The 20,249-nt window shown below is 44.5% G+C and overlaps 1 protein-coding gene across 1 annotated transcript in view; it reads right to left on the bottom strand.

The window, feature by feature from the left end:
- Positions 1-605: 605 nt before the first annotated feature.
- The window catches only part of GPR50 (G protein-coupled receptor 50), a 38,918-nt gene continuing 19,274 nt past the window's right edge, over positions 606-20,249 (bottom strand). Inside the window, exon 2 of the mRNA XM_065689785.1 lies at positions 606-5,178. Coding sequence (XP_065545857.1) covers positions 4,313-5,178 — 866 coding nt within the window. The 3' untranslated portion in view covers positions 606-4,312. The remainder of the gene's footprint in view (positions 5,179-20,249) is intronic.

Raw genomic sequence — 20,249 nt, 5'->3', positions numbered from 1 at the left:
AGCTGTATCTTATCTCCCAGTTACTACACTTTGTGGCAAGAAAGTAAATAAATAACACCACCTCATTTCTGACATTTCAATTCATGCAGTCCCACGTTTTGGAAACAGCAGGTATGAGTCTGTGCAAGTTTTCCAGCAGCTCTACTCGGATGTTTTGGGATCTGCAACTATCATAAACAGGTTTCTTTCGCATGTCACATCACTGAGCATTGCAGGGGAAGCAGCAGATAAAGTCCAGTGCCTGCTAGAAAAGATTAGCAAAAAACCCCAGCAATTCTGCTTTGGGATGTTCAGGCAACACATCTGCTCCGTGGTGGTTCAGTCTTTTTTTGTTTTACTGGATAATCTCAGCCTTTACTACATCAACACCAAGATTAGACATGGCATCTTGTCAGGAAACAGGAACAAGGCACTTGGTCTGTAAGAGTTCAAGTTGCAGTTACGTGTGGACCACCCTCCCCACTTCAGAAGCAGCAGTAAGGCTCCCAAAAATACAGATCCAGTCAACACAGCATGGAAATATAATTGCTGCAACCTATGGGCAGAATCTGTTGTCTGAAGAACTGCACGAGCACAGCAAAATCTGCACTAAAGCTCTTGTTCCAAATATTTATTAAAAAAAGTAACTGCAAGTGGGAAAAAATACTAAGCGTTCCAGTGGCAGATTTATTACAGTTTTAGCAGGGAAAGGGACGAATCTAGGAACAAAAGTAGCAATAGGAAAGGATTCTTAATCAAATGATAAAATGGAAACAGCATATGCAATATATATTTATATATAAATATATTAGTTACATTCTTCTTAAACAGAATAAACAACATTCATTAGCAACATCCAAAAATATTTCTTTGTAGCAAGAGATTCCTCTTCCTGCAGAGCATCACTGCCTCTCCATAAGTTTATGGCCACTAGGACCAGTTTAGATTTTGGGGCTACAATAGATATTCAACACCACCAGGTCATATCCAGAGCACATGATTTAAAGCTAGTTTATAGGAGATCTCAATGTCATTTCTGAGACTTAAGGCAAGGTATGCAACAGGTGGGATTGGCAGAGCATGATATAACCTGTGGAATCTCCTTAAAAGCCAAATTTGGATTAAAGCTAGATTCCCATAGGGAAACTCTGACACATCTTAGGATTCCTGGTTTAAGACACACTTCCCTTTTTCTGTAAACAAAATAAACTGTATCCTGTTAACCATTTTTAACATAAAAATAAAGAGCTGCTTGGGTAGTTTTAAAATAAATCAGTATAAAAATCTATCCTATCCACTGTCTCTGTATCAAAGTGCTAGCAAATGGCACAGTGTTTTCTGTCTGAAGCCATGTTCCCTGCTTTTCATGTTTTGTATCACAAACCTCAGCTCCAGCAGGACTGAGCTCCGGATTCCAACTGTGGCTGAATCAGCCAGCCTCCGGGCTCGCTCTTGGACAGCCCTCGCTTACGCTGGGACACCCAAAGCACATCTGAACAGGTTGTGCTAGGGCAAGTTCTCTCTGCTGCTAGATGGACAGTGCCCATCTCAGACCCATCCCCACCCTGCGAGGTGGCAGCAGGGTCTGTGTATGTGTGGTGCAGCTCAGGTCCCACCCCAGCCCAGCAGGTACTTAGCCTTTCCCCTGCAAAGACCAGGGCAAGAGTTGGGCTCAGACCCTACAGCAGAAGACGAGCTATCATTTTGCATAGTTTAGCTCAGCAGCGACTCTCTGAGTCCTGGGGAGATGCCCTTTTGTGCTCGAGCTGCTCCCCTTGCTACCAAGTGCTAGCAGAGCAGCTTGCCTCTTCAGGACTCCTTTGGCTTACATTGTTTGGTTCAAGTGCTCGCTGGCTGTTACTTTGGAGCTTGAATAAGAAATAGTGCAAATACAAGCTTAAAGAGAAAACCAAACCAAACAAACCACATTGCATTCACTGAACATTCAGTTAAAAAGACAACAATTAACAAGAAGAAACGCCAGTTTTGCAGCATTTGAGATAACTGGCAAACCTGTAAAAGACTCTTCATAATTGTCTTAAGTCTATTTGTCTTGGCACTAGGTGCTTGAAGTTATTTGCTAATGTGATTCTAACACTTGTAGCTAATTGCAAATGACTGAAGACTAGTCACAGAACACGGGACATCTCCTTGGTGTGATGGGACAAACAGTCCCTGCAGTTATGGATTCCTTGGTGCTTTTCTTATCCAAGTTTGACTCAAAATGATTTTGCTTGCATGGAATGGTGTGAATTCATCCAGACTGGTTTTGCTGGAAGGCAAACAGACCACATTACTTCTGAAGGCAAAGATACCTTTATTTGGCCATGCTCAGGCAGATTAAGAGGCCAAAACAGAACTCAGTTTGATTCCTATTATGGGAGGCTGGCTGCAGTACATTTTAAAACAATAATCATCTGAAGTGGCTGAGATGTTCACGTTTGAAATTTCACAAAGGGCCAGGGTGCCCTATGAATGCAGAACCCCGCTTTGCACCGCAGCAACCTTCACCACGTGGCAGCACGCAAACTGCAGTCCTCACTGAAGCAATGCACCAGGCAATGTTTCTTGGCCCCACTTCATAAAGGGGCTTAATTCTGCTCAACTCCTCTTCCCCCGAAAGATCAGCAGAAGGGACATTCAGCAACAAGTTGCTCTCAGCAAGCAATGCACAAATGGCTTGTTAACTCAGTAAGGATTAGGCACTTAGCCTGCTTAGGGTTTTGCAAATCCTATGTACCTCCACTGCTAGGCACCTACATGCTAGTGCAATCCTGGTTCTCAGGATTTTGGGGTTCAGCTCTGGGAACTACTACTGATCCTGCTTTGACCATAATCAAAAAGATGGCACTCTTTGGTCTGGCGCAGGGCTGACTGCTGCCCTTATTCAATCCACAGGGCTCAGACTTGCTCCTCTCCATCACACAGCGCCTGCTGTGCCTCTCAGTACCCCAACATCAAGCCTTTCTAGCTTAAGGTACAGTTTCAATGGGCAAGCTTGACCTGTTGATTTTATGGGACTGTTTCAAAGCAGGATCCAAGTTTTAAACCATAAAGAGATGAAATTACATTGAAGCTACGGTGAAAAGATAAAGTCATATTTACAGACAGCTGCCATCACCCCCCACACATACTCTGTTAAAGAAACAGCCTTATCTTTGCCCATGTGCTTGTTTCTAACACAATACTGGCCTTTGCAGCACTTCAGGACATTGTTTCCAAAGACACAGATAGCAGAGTTCAGGCTTTAACTGAGAACTGATGCATGAATATGCGTAAGTAGCTTTCCTCTCCCAGCTCCTTGAATTACAGCTTTGTACATGTATAAAATGGAAAAATATTCTCTACTGCTCTTCTCCCCCTGTCAAATTCATGTTCTGTGGTTAGGAAAAGGAGAAGCGCTTGGAAGAAACTTTTCTTTCCCTTTTTCCTTTTGTCTGCAAACGTAAATATTACTGGAACTTAAATGCCGTCATCCGCATTAAACAGGTGGGACTCTGTTATGCTCATCTTTTATATGATGTTCATGTAGCAGGGGCTTCTGAAATACATTTGAAATTAATACTGACCATGACAGAATACTGCCTAAATTAGAATCAGGCTCCAAGTATCTTCTTACAATTAGATTATGTCATATATTATACTCTTACTCATGGCCTGAGAAGGAGAGTGCAAGGGTACTTAATACCTGTAGATATGCAATTAAAATGAGTGCATCAGACATTCACTAGGTCTGGCTTTTGCCTGCCTCACATCTGGCACAGGCTAGCTTCTAAACCTTATAAAAAAAGAAAAAGGAAAACTAATACACACAGAGTGGACATTATCATGCCCATACGTATGCCTGCTGGCTGCTACTGGTACCTAACTGGAAAGGTGAAGAGCCACGCAGATTCCAATTTATTTGCTATAGTTTGGCTCATGTTAATGCTAAAAAAAATAGAATTCAGAGTGAGGGGAGACAGTTTGTTTGTAATACACGGCAATTTTGGCAGCTCTTGAAGATTGCATTTCAAGCATAACTGCATTTCTCCATGCATACTGAATGCTTGTGGCAAAAGCAACCAAACCTATTAGATAGGCACATGGTGAAAGATGGTATATATAAAGAAATAAATAAAGATCAGTCATTTCCATTCTGAAAACTATTCAAAGCCTTGATGTCGCAGCAATAAGCTAAACATGAAAGGTAGCAGACCCCTTCATCATACGAGAAACAGACTCCTTCCTTGCATGAGGGGCTCAGCAACACCAGCTGTGAAATGCACACATAGAAAGGCTCTTCTGTATTATATATACAACTGTAATCCAGAACAAATAGTACTGTTCTGACTCATAAATGCATTTCAGCTTGGTTGTTGTTTGTTACAGCGGGAGATGGCTTGCTTTTCATCCCTTCTGTTCCACCCTTGGACAGATCAATGAACAGAAACCTGGGAGTCCAGAGTGTCAGCAGTATCCTCTTGTATTCCCTCCGGAAATTCTGGTTAAGAAGCCCATAAATCACAGCATTAAGGCAGCTGTTAAAATAGGCCATAAAATAGCTCAGGACGAAAAGCCATTCTGGAATGTGTGGCTGCACATGTGAAGGATTAATTGAAACAGCAAGGCCAATAAAATTTAATGGTCCCCAGCACACAGCAAAAAGGACAAAAACTACAAACATAGTTAAGAAATTCCGGATGTCAGCTGCTCTGAGCTTCTGCTTGCAGTCTTGTCTCACCCGGTGTTTGACTTGAATCACCAAAATCCAGATCCGCAGGTAGCAAAATGTCACGATGGACAGTGGGACGATGAAGTGAACCACCACCACTGCGATGGTGTATGATGTACTCACTGTCTGCGCAAAGGTGCAGGAGTAAATCCGGGGGTCATACTGCAAAGAGCCAACAAAGAAGTTTGGCACAATTGCCACCACTGTGAGTATCCAGGTCAAGCAGAGATAGCAGAAGGTGTTCTTGAGGTTGAAGAGCTTATCATATCGAAGGCTGTGACAGATGTAGCAGTAGCGGTTGATTGCAATTGCTGTGATGTTGAAAATGGACCCAATGACACTTAAGCCCATCAGGAACCCGCTTATCTGGCAGTGGACATTTCCCATGGTCCATCCATTGTGGAAAATGGCACTCAAGATCAGAGGGTATGGATAAACTGCAACTACAAGGTCTGCAACTGACAAACTGACGACAAAGATGTTGCCTACAAAAAAAGAAGAGACGGTGAGAGGTTAGCATAGGTTCAGGTAGGCAACTTGCCACTACAGAATTCCTCTTGAGGCTGAGCTCTTCCCATGGGCTTCAGTTTACCATCCGTTTGGAATTTGAAAGCCTAGAAAATAAGACTTAGTTCTACTAGTGACAGCAATGGAGAGTAGCTACACACGATTAACCTGCATATTCCTTCTCAGGAAAATTCTAAACTTGAAGTGTTACCCTTAATTCAGCTATAGCTGTGGGTCAGGGTCCTGTGTTCCACTAAGTTGTGTAGGAAAGAATGATTTTCTTTCCTTGTTAATCAGCCAGCATGCTACTGCTCAATTTGAGTGTGGTGTATTTTTAGGTAGGCAAAAAGCCTTTCTATCCAGTTTGCCAGTCAGAGTAGGGGAGGGAATTAAGAAAGGGACCTTGATACCTTTTGGGAACTGCTGTAACTACAGGGTCAGCTATAATGTTGAAAGAATATCTGTCAACATCCAGGTTTTGGATGACCAGAAAAATCGTCATTTCAGGAGGAGCTCTACGTTGCGGTCAGAGGATAGTACACTAGAAAAAGTGGCTGGTTTTTCTAACTCTACTACCTTCAGCTATATCTACAGTAGCAGGAAAGTAAATATCACTAGACTAGCAGGAAAGTAAGTATCAGTAGAGCATCAGGAAAAGCTACGTTTAACACATTTAAGGTGTTAATATCTATGCCCCTAGGTGTTACAATGCAACATCCCAGGTGACTGATCACACCTGAGCCTTCTCATCAAACCCTCATATCCTGATGTCTACAAGATTATACAAAAAAACACTAAAAATATATTTTTTCTGTAGTTCCCATGAAAGGATTCCCTGAGACCTCAGTTCAGCCGGGTCACTGGCTCTAGTATTTGGAAAGTACACCCAAGGGCTGGCAGAAATCACAGCCACATTGCCATTGCAGTTGTTTACTGCCAACAAAAGCCATCAGGACAAGTCAACCATTCATATCTGGCAGCAGAGTCCACTTCACACTGACTGGAACACAGTCCAGACTTGAGAATAGCCCACGGCAGTGTGGAACTGAGGCAGCTGACAAAAGCGTCCTTTAAAAATAAGTATTAGCAGATGTGATGCTAAGTGCCGATATCTTTTTAGAGGGAGATTTCACATACACAGGTTTACCACAGCATACAACTTCCATGGCTGCTGCGCCTCAGTGCTGCTGATCTTATATCTCACTTAGAGCTTTTTAAATTGCAGTCACTGAACCTGGTGCCCATATAACTACCTCTATTTATGCCCACTCTGAAGCGCAGAACCACCTCTGGTCAGGCTCAGTGCTCATGCAGGCACCTTAGAGAAGGAATACACATGTGCAGCAAATCTTTTATTCATTTGATCAAAAAGACACACAAAATGTGTCCCCAGCACCAGGATTTCCTTTTGAAAAGGTTTTCCAAAACAGTTTTCAAGACAGCAAAACAGGGACAGACAGATCAGCAACCCAGTTCAGGAGACTTCCAGAGGATGCTGGAGACAGATTCAGCTGATGGAGCCATAACCCTCCCTTATCACTGGACCTTTCCCACTTGGATACACATTCACGTACACAGGAGGTTGGACAGCAAGCCTCTGCATTTGCTGGGGACTGAAGGCAGCCACATTAAACACTCAGGCCTGACTCAGGCAAAGCGGAACAGAGCTGGATATTCCCTAGTTAAGACAGCACATCAGTGGATTTAATCCAAAGTTTAGCAAATCATAGGAAAATTATCAGCCTCGCATCACTGCCAGCTGCTGGGAGCAATGGGCAGTCTCTGTCAGTCTTTCTTCACTAACTTGAACAGTTGAAGTAGAAATATTGGGGGGTGGTGGAATCTGTAAAAATAATATTCCTAGGATAGATTTAGTAATTTAGATTTAATCCAAGAATGCAGTACTGTGCATATTATTTTGACACCACTTCATTGCATGTTGCTCCAGCAGGAAAAGAAATTCAAGACAAGAATAATCTTCTACCTGGAGAGCAAATGTGCCATCCCCTGCTCTGTGCTTTCACCTTGCAGTCTTGGCTGTCTTACCAACTAGAAGAACTATCACCCTGGCAGGGTAATGAATACCTGAAAACAAGATCAGAAAGGTTCGTTCAGTCCTATTTCACAGAAACAAATCCATCTTCCATTCTATTTGGCAATGTGGTCGACTTCATATTTTTCTTCTGGTGAGATGAACATGAAGGTCAGAGCCATATAAAAGCCACTTGCCAGCCAGTCCTGAAAATCAGTGCATGAGTACAAAGAGAGGCACGCTGCATGCCTCTGAAGCAGAACATACCCTTCAAAGTACGGGAACCGGCTGTTGGCTAATTATTAAAATGGGTCACTTGACTTAAACACTGCTTCAGCCTGCAGTCCCTAGTTTGCTATGAGACCACTGCGTGCTGCACCCTGTGGCCAAACACTTGTGTCTTTGTCCTCTGATTGGACCCTTACTCCCAAAACCACTGCAGAATGGGAAGCCATCTGATGTGTGGCTTTTAGGGAAGGTAAAGAGCAGTCTCCTGCCAATGGTCTCCACTACTGTAGGGTTTTTTTACATTTTTCCACTATAAACCAAAGGAGTCCTGCCCATAAAAGTACCAGCTGGGCTTTATCTCAAATTTAAAATTATCTGCTTCTGTGATATTATTTTCCAATGTATCTTTTTCTCTTTGTTGGCATGTGAGTATATTTCCTCAGGAGCTCTCACATTTTCCGTCCTGTTTTTATTACCCAGTTGCTGGCTCTGCTACCCAGTTATGGAGCCATACACAAAGAGCCATAGTTAGTAGAGGAAAGCAAGTCTGTCACAAGCACACTGGTAATACTGACCTGGCCACCTTTTCAGAGCAACTATAAAAGCTCTCACATTACAGAGGTCCAACACAAAGCTATAGATTACCAGGGTAGGAAACACTGCTCACAGTGTAAGCCACAAATTGTTTGGGAAAACAAATCAAAACATGGAACAGCCCGAAGCCCAGCAGCAGAGCAGGATCTAAGCATGTCTGAGCAAGTAATACAAAATGGAATTTATCCCAGAGTACCTTCTGCCCTAATACTTGTGCCTTTGAGCTCCTTGTCTCCCTCCCAAACGCCAATAATCCTGTTTCAGCTCACTTCAACAGCCTGCTCCTATGTTCCAGCAGTTCCCTGGCCCTGCTTCTCATTTCACCTGGATTATCCAACATCACAGTTTATCTGAGGATTTACTGTGAAGTCCTGGTGCTAGGAAATGTGGAAATGCCACAATGAGCTCTGAAAATTGATAAACCACATATATAAAGGTCGTCAACAGCAGGCTGCCTGAACAGCACCTGACTTTCATACAAAAGGATGTAATTCTCCTACAGAGATGAGCTGGGCATCACTGCACAAACACAAGGGTCACTGGCCCTGCTGCCTCAAGAGGCTTTGGAAATCCCTCGGTGCACAAGCTGCAGCTGCAGAGATCGAGCCCCTCCCTGCTGTTCCCACACAGCGACAGCTGTGGGCTGTCTTTGGGTACACACAGGCTGTGTTTTAGGTATCCTAAACCTAGAAGCGGGGTTAAATGGCAGCAGGGATGCGTAAAATATTTTTCTGAGAAATTGCTATTTTTCTATATCTCAAAATGTCCAAAGCAAGCACCCAAAAGTCTTGTTCTGCTGTCCATACAAAGCTCTCTTATGCTCACAATCCCTGCTGAAATACTACAGAACTGTTTGCTTCAGTTTAACAAGATACAGATGCTCAATGCAGCCTGAAGTTAACACTTATCTGTAAACCCAGTGCTGAAATTGAGATGTCCTGAGCAACAGGAGATGCACCAAAGCAAAGAGACAGTTCTGCAGATCAGCTTCTGCTCCATCTGAGAAGGAAAGTGGGCTTTGCTGTCCAGATTGCCCCTTCCTGCCAGCCACTTTGCAGGCATCCAAGTTGCTTCCAAATAGCCAGTGCTCAACACAGCATTTTGAGGCAAACAAATCACGTACAACAGCATCAAGGTCAGTAGGCCCATAAGCATGATGGACACGAGTGCCATGGGGGCTCACTGCATGACCAGTCCGCTACTGTCCCAGCCTTTTCCCAGAAGAGAGTAGATCCTGGCATCTGTTCGGACGCAGCCAGAATAACTGACAGCTGTAGAACAGCAGGTATAAAACCCTGTATTGATAAAACTTGCCAAGATACACAATGATATAATGACTGGTATTTTTGTGGTGACACCTTACTATTTGTGGCTTGTAATAAAAAGCACCTTAAACGTTATGTTTGTCCTTTCAAGTTTTATGAAAAACTCAACAGACTCATGTTTAAAGTGAGATAAACTGGAATTAAGACTCACATCAACCACAGAGATACAAAATGAGGTTCAGTAAACAATTTAACAGGCCATGACTGTAAAGCAAGCCTCTGATGACCACTTACCATAACCTAATACTCTCTGTTTAACCTTCCAAAGCTTATGCTCACTGCAGAACAGAAACAAAATGTACTGTTTTCCCCGAGTAAAAAGATAAAATCATAAAAGCTTTATTCAGCATGCAACGAGACGCTTTATTAGCTTTGATAGCCTCCTTTTCTTGTTTGTTTTTACCTGCCATTTGCTGTGCATTTGCTTGTATTGCACCAACGTCCAGTCTGCAGACATGAAGTGCATGCTCAGTTCTGCAGACTGAGTAGCAGTTTATAGAAAACCATTCCAAACCAGTTTTTTTTTCTTTTTATAATACAAAGATGCCAATCACATTGACCATAAACTATGTAATTTAAACATGTAATAGTAGTATGGTGTTAGGTGATCCTGATCCTGCAGCCCTCACTCTAACAAGTATTTCTTACATCACAAACTCTGAAGGAACACTCCAGCAAAGATGGTGTTTACCCTGCCAAAGAGCATGAAGAACCATCCTTCTATAGGGGACTATGACCCAAGACACTGCTCCATGCAAGCAACAAAACAGCACATGAGAAATCCCAGACTACTAAATTGCTGTTTCTTTCCAGCATTCTAAAAAGCACTGATGCATCTGATGTGGCTGTACAACAGCCCAGCGTGTACTTACCCATTTTGACAGCTGAAAATGTTTGACAGGGGAACACAAGTGAAAAGCAGAGAAACTCTCTGTGATATTGCAGCAACAGGAAAAGAAAAAGATCTGTTGTTCTATTCATTAATCCACAAATTTTAATTAAGGATTTTATTTGCGTGTCTGGGGAGTCTGCTCAAAGAGAGGAATAAACGAAAGAAAGGAAAAAGCATTCAATCAATTATCTGTCATCATTACTCCATCAGGATTCAGAAGGGGATAAAGGATGGTTTCCTGCAGTTAAACAGACAATGCAGTTGGGCTGCCAGCTGGTCTCAAATGTTGACTGTGCTGCACAAAGTGATCCAGAGGGTAATGGACAGGACAGGAGGTATTGCCAGCCCACAGCACCCTTAGGATGTAAGATTAGAGAACATGGAAATATCCAATTCAAGGACGCCAGGAAGGTCCTAGACAAAAGGATAAAACTGCAGAACAATTTAACCTTTTCCTGGCAAAAATCCTTTGAGATGTCAGCACACTCGTGAGGCAGGAGAACAGCAGCATGCTCTGGGCTACCAACCATTAGCTGCTTTACTGGCATCATTCCCTACGGGAAAACTGTGAGTGCTCGGTGGTGCGCTGGCTCTTTGTTCACACAGGAGCAGCACCAAGGCAGAGCAGGAGGCAGCCAGCAACACGAACTCTCAGCCTCCTCCGGTGCCTTTCCATGACCAGCCATTCAGGCATCACTTTGGCATCACAACTGCAAGCTCCATTATTAACCATCTCATCAGTGTATCACCACAGTTGCAGGGAACCTGCCTTTTCCTCTGGACCTGTGAGAAACACTTGCTTCCAGGAGCAGGCAGAAAGCCCTCACAGTATTAAATGAAGTAGAAAAGACCAGCTCCTCAGCACTTCAGTTACCTTTATTTTGTTATGTACCATGTATTATTTTGGCTGATGGTTACAGAAAGGAACTGCTTACAGTGCCAGGTGGAGGACTGGATTACTGGACTTTAGACTTACTTTTAAGACATGACCTTCTAATTGTATTGCTGTCAAAACCATATTTGAGCCATGCCTTCAGCTGCTCTAATTGAGCGCAGCAATCATTTATAATGTTTACACCCCAGAGATTCATAACTTTCATTTGGCTAAGGCCAGCCAGATTCAAATTTGTATCTGAGCTCAGGAGTCTGTGGAATAGGCTAAAAATTAGAGACCAGCCATGTGCACATGATTCCATAGCATTCTTTATATCACTTATCATTACATTGGGAAAAAGTTGAAGGAGGTGATCTTTCCCTTGGTGTGACACAGATAGTAGCTGGACATTCACTCTTTACTGGATAAAAATCGTTTTAACTGCATCCTCTTCTGGACCTTCATTAAGGGCTGGCTGCATTTTGGTAACAGTGCAGAACAACTTCCAACTTTCAGAGCTTCAGATACTTTAAAAGCAAACAGAAGTTAGCAACAAAGCAGAAACTCTTATGCCAGCACTGCCTTCTGATACTAACTGTCCTTTTATCATTTATTCAGGAACAAAACTCTAACAAGGAAGATTTATATCAAATGACAAATAACAGCTGTGGGGAAAAGAAAAAAGTGTTGCACTTCATTAGAACTCTGTAAGACTCTGACAGCCAAAAACACACTGCCAAAGTGGCAAATGCAGCCAAAAAGACAAGACAGAAATCACAGCAGCTGTTAAACCAAATGGGAACTTGTTAAAATTAAGGGTAATTTTCCGTCTTTCATATTTAGTCTCAAAACACTATGTAAAGAAATTCAACCTCTTATAAAGACAGGAAAAGTCATTAGCACAGAAGTGACACGAGACCCTTGCAAAGATTTCAGATTAAAAGGTAACTGTTAATACTCAAGCAGTTCCTAAAATCCTATGAATATGTTAATCTAGTATCAGCTGGAACCCTCCAATATTGAAGTAATAAATCTTACCAGACTGAATTTTACCATTATTGATGCTACAATATTCCTTAAAAATACGCAAGCATTCAACACAGAGGGTGCCAATGGCTCTGCAGCAACAATACCAATGCCATCCTGGCCAGACCATGCATTTCCTTCTTCCCAGATAGGTCAAGGCCATACCTGTCCCAAAGCATCAGCACTCCCAAATTTTCTATACCAACAGGCAGTGGTTTCAGCCAGGAAGGCTGCTGAGATTGCCAGGAGGGAACATGAGAGCACAAGCCTTACACGAGTCACACCTGAAGTTGATTTTGTAGAGGTACCACAACAGCTACCAAGAAATGCTCAGGAATGAAAAGCATCCTGCAAGCCAAGTTATACATTTTGCCTGAAGGACGCTGATTTCCAGAGGGACAGGATGATTATGCTTCAAACAAGCCCAAAATAAACACTGAAAAAATAACTAAATGAAGTGCATAACCAGCCAGCCCACCCCAGATTATCCCACAACATGAGGGTGCAGTGCTGACAAGTTTTGTTCTGTACTTCTTTAGAGGGCAGGAAGTGATCACATTGCATAATTCTGCATTTAATTAGGCAGACCTAGTCTCATACTCGAGCACTGACTGTAAGGACAAACAAGTGACCCGTACTTTTTATGAGCCAGGACTTTTCCCAGCCAATTGCCATGTAGCATGAGCAAACCATAGCATGCCTCTATATTTTGGTTTCCTACTCTGACAGCAGAAGTTTGGCCTTCCTTACCTCCACTGATGTTCAAAAGTACAAGGGTGTTGTGCAGTGGAAGGCAGAATAGAAACAGAAATTCAAACAATTCTGATGTGCTCACCTTTTGGCTCTTGGGCAGTTCTCCCAAACTGAACACTTCCTTTTGAACAGACCTGTGCAGAGCACGCTCAGGAGCCTGTGATACGCAAGAACAACCAAAAGAAGAAGTATAAAACTGGGAGAAGCACAGCCCTATTTACCTGTCCTGGTGTTTCCCCCAGTCTCCCAAGCCACAAGGGGTTTAGATATGAAATGCTGAACTGCAGCACATGCAACTGTAAAATTCAGTAGGCAACACTCTTTGTGCAACTCGATGGAGTCACTACCCCACCGTGGTACCAGAACCACGTTTTGCTGCTAAAGGTGTCTGGAGCTGCTGGCCCTGGAAAAGGGCAGAACTAAGTGGGTTAACATCACTGGGGATTCATAGCAATGATGGTCTGAGTAAGAAGAGCCCTTGGTTAATTCCTAAATTGGATTGCTGCATCCAGCAGTCAGCCTTCAGCTTCCACTTGACTTGGAACTGTTTCATGCTTGAAGCTGGATGCAATTGAATGTGATCATGGTCCATTCCCAAACTTTCAACACTTCCATGCTTGCAGCCTGGACCAGTTTGCAAAGCACCTGAAGATCTCTTCCAGAGAACACTCCTCAGCTGATTTCTAGGGGATAATTAGAAAGGTCTATTGTAAATCACACTGTGTGAGAACAAATACGCTGTTCTCCTCCTGGCACAGGTAGAAGCTCCCTATGGCCTCATAGATCAGCATCTGAGAAAGCAGTGATGTGGCTTATGGTTCCTTTTTTGGAACAGAGGTGGTCACACAGAGCCTGTATACAATTCTCTCTTTGTAACTGGAGCCCAAAGCTAATTCCCTGTTCCCAGAGGCTATGGCCTCGGGAACTGAGGTCCAGCCTTGATTTCCCCTTTAGGCTCCTGCTGGCTTGCACATGTCCCAGTGGGTCTCACTTAACAAAAAGCTCACACACAACCTCTTGGCTTCCCAAAACTGAACACTTGCTCACGTGAGCAAAAGAGCTTTGCTGTCTATGTACAACAGTGTGGCTTTGTAACCCTAGCCATGACAATAGCAGTACATAACAGCGAACAAGACTGAAGCCACTAAAACTGCAAGAAACTGTACAAGACATTGCTATATATAACTGCAATATCTACTCAGGAAAGGAACAAGCATAGAATATTGAAGTACTAAGAGCAAAAGCAACGAAATTTTCATCAAAAGATCAGAATTCCCCCTGTGCTCCTGATACACATGCACAGGACAGCACACTGCAGGACCCTGCTCCCTGCGCTTGGCATGGGAACATTTAAGCCCGTGTGGCAGAGACTCAAAAGGGATGTGGCTCCATGGAAGCAATACCTACTGAAGCATCTGCAAAGAAGGAGCAGCTACAGCTGCACTACGGACCTTGGAGTATTCTTTGAGAGGAGCACACTTATTCTCTTTAATTTACTTTATTTGTGCTTCTTAAATCAGAAATTTCTGCACAATCCTCATATGATCTGGCAATTATGGAAGATAGGACACCGCAAATCACTGTTGTGGTAAATGCTACAAGTTTCTCAGACTGCCTGAAAGACAGGCATGGGCTAAAGCAGATGCAGAGGCTGCTTTGGGATAATGGCAGCATTTACAGCAATGTCAGCTTCCAGCAAGTCAATTCCAGTAATCACATAAAACAGATCTGTCACCATCCTCCTCAGGAGACAGGGAAATATCAAGAACAAAGACGCATGGTTGGAGACTCCAGATACGAACAAACTGTTAGATATGGAGCTGCTGCTATATCTTCACTAGTAAACAAAAAATTACAGATATTCCCAACACATGAAGATGGTGTTCACAGTAAAAGAACCTACCAATGCCAGCTGGACATGAATACACTCTTCCCTCATAGGTATAGATCTCAGAGTATCAGTGCTTCTCATCTCTCTTGTTTTCACCCTGATTTGCTAGAGAAACAAAGTGTGTCTGATCACGCTGCCTGCCTTTCCCCAGTAATTTTTGTTCCTGAAGGACAACATTTTACACATTTTATAGGAAATTGGATGATTTGTTAAAATAAATAAATAAATGAGTTTCTACACAATGGAAACTGGTCCCCAGCAGAGCAGGGGCATTGTGAGTGATCACACTTATTAGAAAACATATAGGGTGTCCTCCAGTTTTTCATGAAACCAGGTAATTCAGCTGTTACAAAATGCGAGATCAGGGTGAGTTTCAGTCTAGTTCAGATTAGTTGGTACTCCCAAGACACAGCAGCAGCTGACGAGAAAACTGGCTTCATTTTGATGCTCAACATTTAATGTATCTTCCGTATCTTCCCAGGGAGCGCGGCGACCAGGAGCGCGGCGACCAGAGCCGGCAAACAGAGAGCGTCGAGGCAGAGGGTCGAGGCAGTTTGCGCGGCAGTTCGCGCGGGCAGGCGAGCGGGCAGGGAAGCGTTCCAACCGCCTCATCGAGAGGACTCGCCTGGAGTACAGGAGGGGGAAGGAGTGCTGAGGGACATAGACGGATTGATTGACCAGATAGATCATGGTTACAACACGATCGAAAGCTGCAGTGAGTACTAATGTGGGTATCCAGACTGAGCCTTCCTGCAGACATGCAGCTGTGCAGGTCTCTGGCTGCAGCGAATGCCTGAGCCTGGCACTTGTATTGGAGGGAGCCAGTGATACTGCTTGTGTTCGCTGTGAGCAAATAAATGACCTGCTCAGGCAGGTGGCTGAACTGAGGGAGGAGGTAGAAAGGTTGAGAGCCATTAGAGAGTGTGAAAGTGAAATAGATTGGTGGAACCACACCCTAAGGCAAGGGCAGAGGGAAGTGGTTCAACAAGATATGGATCCCCTTCCCTCCTACCATCAGACAGAAGGAGAGAGCTTAATGGACAAGGATGGATGGAGGGAGGTTCCTCCTCGGAGAGGTAAGCGAAAACCCTCACAATCCCTTCCTCCCTCCCAGTTGCCCTTGAATAACAGGTACGAGGTCTTGGAAATTCAGGGCCAGGTGAATGGAGATGGTGAGGCAAATCTATCTAGTGAGTCACCCAGGGCTAGTCACTCACCCCCATACCTCAGAACTTCTCCAACCAAGAAGAAAAGAAGAGTAATTGTGGTGGGTGACTCCCTTCTGAGGGGAACAGAAGGGCCCATTTGTCGACCGGATCCACCCCACAGGGAGGTCTGCTGCCTGCCTGGGGCTCGGATTAGAGATGTTAAAAAGAAGCTGTCTGAACTGGTGCAGCCGTCTGACTACTACCCACTGCTGGTTTTTCAGGTTGGCAGTGACGAAATTATTACGAGGAATGTAAGGGCAATGAAGAGAGACTACAGGGCCCTGGGACGGCTGGTTAAAGGGTCTGGAGCGCAAGTGTTGTTTGCCTCCATACCTGTTGCAAGCGAGGGTGAAGGGATATATAAGAAGACTCTGCAGGTTAATGTATGGCTACGTGACTGGTGCCAAAGGCAGGGGTTTGGGTTTTTCAGTCACGGGCTGCTGTATGGGACACCTGGTTTGCTGGTGACAGGCGGGATACACCAGTCCCAGAGAAGAAAAAGGGTTTTGGGGCAGGAGTTAGCAGGGCTTATTGACAGGGCTTTAAACTAGTTAGGAAGGGGGGAGGGGATTTAACTGGGCCTGTTGGGGACAAGCCCAAGAGGAACATGCTAGGGATTGAAGGATGGCGGGCTAAGGAGGACTATCAATCTCTTGTTTCACTTGTGGGAAAGGATAGCTCTTTAGACCCTGTCCCGCAGGGGAAAAAGGGTACTAGGACTGGCTCCCTGAAATGTCTGTACACCAATGCACGCAGCATGGGGAATAAACAGGAGGAGTTAGAAGTCTGTGTGCGGGCTAAAGGTTATGATCTAGTGGCGATTACAGAGACATGGTGGGACAGTTCACATGACTGGAGTGTGGTCATGGATGGCTATGTCCTTTTTAGGAAAGATAGGTCAGCAAAGCGAGGTGGTGGAGTGGCTCTTTACGTGAGAGAGCAACTAGAATGTATTGAGTTCTGTCCGGGGTCGGATGAGGAGCAAGTGGAATGTCTGTGTGTACGAATCAAGGGGCTGACTGGCACGGGTGATACAGTTGTGGGGGTCTATTACAGACCTCCTGATCAGGACGAAGGAGTTGATGAGGCTTTCTACAGGCAACTGGAAGTAGCCTCGCGACTACATGCCTTAGTCGTCGTGGGGGACTTTAATTACCCCGATATTTGCTGGAAGACTCACACAGCCAGTCATTCACAGTCTAGGAGGTTCCTCGAGTGCATTGATGATAATTTCTTAATGCAAATGGTGGACGTACCAACTAGGGGAGCAGCGCTGCTAGATTTAGTACTCGCCAACAAGGAGGGTTTGGTCGAAGTGGTGACGGTCAATGGCAGCCTTGGCTGCAGTGACCATGAGATGGTGGAGTTTAGGATCCTGTGTGGGAGGAATAGAATACCTAGCAAAGCCACAGTTCTGGATTTCCGAAGGGCCAACTTTGGCCTCTTCAGTCAACTGCTAAGGGAAGTCTCATGGGAAAGTGTACTAGGCGGTAAAGGGGCTCAAGATAGTTGGTTAGCATTCAAGGACCGCTTCTTCCAAGCTCAGGATCGGAGCGTCCCAATGAGTAGGAAGTCAAGTAAGGGATCTAGGAGACCGGCGTGGTTAAACAAGGAGCTGCTGGGCAAACTCAAGTGGAAAAGGAGAATCTATGGATTATGGAAGGAGGGGCTGGCCGCTTGGGAGGAATATAGGACAGTTGTTAGAGGATGTAGGGAGGCAATTAGGACAGCTAAGGCCTCCTTGGAACTCAATCTTGCTAGTCGGGTTAAAGACAATAGAAAGGGCTTCTTCAAATACATAGCAAATAAAACTAACACAAGAGGCAATATAGGCCCACTGCTGAACGAAGTGGGTACCCTGGAGACAGAGGATATAAAGAAGGCAGAGGTGCTGAATGCCTTCTTTGCCTCTGTCTTTACTCCTGCAGACTCTCCCCGAGGGCCCCGGATTTCTATAGCCCCAGAAGGAGTCAGGACAGAGGAGGAGTTTGCTTTGGTAGATGAGGATTGGGTTAGGGATCAGCTATGCAATCTGGACATCTGTAAATCGATGGGTCCGGATGGAATGCACCCACGGGTGCTGAGGGAGCTGGCGGAGGTCATTGCTAGGCCACTTTCCATCATCTTTGGTAAGTCGTGGGAAATGGGCGAGGTGCCTGAGGATTGGCGGATGGCAAAGGTCACACCAATCTATAAGAAGGGCAAGAAGGAGGACCCGGGTAATTATAGACCGGTCAGCCTTACCTCCATCCCTGGAAAGGTGATGGAACAACTTATTCTTGACTCCATCACTAGGCATATCAAGGATGAGGGGGTCATTAAGAACAGCCAACATGGTTTTATGAGGGGGAAGTCATGTATGACCAACCTTATAGCCTTCTATGAGGAAGTGACTAGGTGGAGGGATGATGGTAGAGCGGTAGATGTAGTTTTCTTGATTTCAGTAAGGCATTTGATACTGTCTCCCACAGCATCCTCATAGATAAGCTAAGGAAGTGTGGGCTTGACGATCAAGTAGTGAGGTGGATCGAGAACTGGTTGAAAGGAAGAAGGCAGAGAGTTGTGGTCAATGGCGCAGAATCTAGCTGGAGGTCTGTGACTAGTGGAGTTCCTCAGGGGTCGGTGCTGGGACCGGTGCTGTTTAATATTTTCATCAATGACCTGGATGAGGGAACTGAGTGCACCCTCAGCAAGTTTGCTGATGACACAAAACTGGGAGGAGTGGCTGACACACCAGAGGACTGTGCTGCCATTCAGCGAGACCTGGACAGGCTGGAGAGTTGGGCGGGGAGAAACTTGATGAAATTTAACAAGGGCAAGTGTAGAGTCTTGCATCTGGGGAAGAACAACCCCATGTACCAGTACAGGTTGGGGGTTGACCTGCTGGAAAGTAGTGAACGAGAAAGGGACCTGGGGGTCCTGGTGGATAGGAGGATGACCATGAGCCAGCAATGTGCTCTTGTGGCCAAGAAGGCAAATGGCATCTTAGGGTGCATTAGAAAGGGAGTGGTTAGTAGGTCAAGAGAGGTTCTCCTCCCCCTCTACTCAGCCTTGGTGAGGCCGCATCTGGAATATTGCGTCCAGTTCTGGGCCCCTCAATTCAAGAAGGACAGGGAATTGCTTGAAGGAGTCCAGCGCAGAGCCACAAAGATGATTAAGGGAGTGGAACATCTCCCTTATGAGGAGAGGCTGAGGGAGCTGGGTCTCTTTAGCTTGGAGAAGAGGAGACTGAGGGGTGACCTCATCAATGTTTACAAATATGTAAAGGGTAGGTGTCAGGATGATGGAGCTAGGCTTTTTTCAGTGATATCCAGTGATAGGACAAGGGGCAATGGGTGTAAACTGGAGCATAGGAAGTTCCACGTTAACATCAGGAAGAACTTCTTTACTGTAAGAGTGACAGAGCACTGGAACAGGTTGCCCAGGGGGGTTGTGGAGTCTCCTACACTGGAGATATTCAAGGCCCGCCTGGACAAGTTCCTGTGTGATGTACTGTAGGTTACCCTGCTCTTGCAGGGGGGTTGGACTAGATGATCTTTTTAGGTCCCTTCCAACCCTTGGGATTCTGTGATTCTGTATGAATTACACTAAAGACCAAGAAAATTAGATGTAACATCACAATACTGCTTGTTACATGTTTCTTGATAGAACTTGCAAAATCTAAGACTAGAAAATCAGCAAAGAATCCACAAAAGACAGACATATTATAAATACACCAAAGGCAGAAAAAGTGTCCGTCAGAGGTTGACTTCAACTGACACCATAACCGTTGCTCACAAGGCTCCAGTCCTCTAATCAGTAGGAAACTAAAATGAGGAAAAACAAAGACTTGTGAGACAACTACAGGAAGGCCAACTATGAAGACTAGGAACAGGGCTTCTGAAAGAAAGGTCAGAGCTGACACTGAATAATAATGGACACGTATACTTGTGCAATTAAGGGGCAACTTCATTGCAGGCATGTTCTGCAGTAGCCTACAACAATTAGGATTGCATATTCCCAGAAACAACCTCACATGAGTTTTCAAAGAACTGGTACATTCACAGAAGAAGAAAAAGTTGCCATGAAAAAGATAAAACTGAATTAAATCTGCTTAAAAAACATTCAGAGAGCAGTAAACCTAGTTTTAAGCAGAGCAACCACTATGTAATGCAAGATTGTGAATTACTTAAATTACCACCCAAGAGAGAAAAAAGGCAAGACAAAGAGGCTGAAATGGTGTTGGC

The sequence above is a fragment of the Lathamus discolor genome, chromosome 9, assembly GCF_037157495.1.
Source record: "Lathamus discolor isolate bLatDis1 chromosome 9, bLatDis1.hap1, whole genome shotgun sequence".
In the NCBI taxonomy this organism is placed as follows: Eukaryota; Metazoa; Chordata; class Aves; order Psittaciformes; family Psittacidae; genus Lathamus; species Lathamus discolor.
The sequence above is the reverse complement of the archived record's forward strand: the minus strand, read 5'-3'. Positions and strand labels throughout refer to the sequence as shown.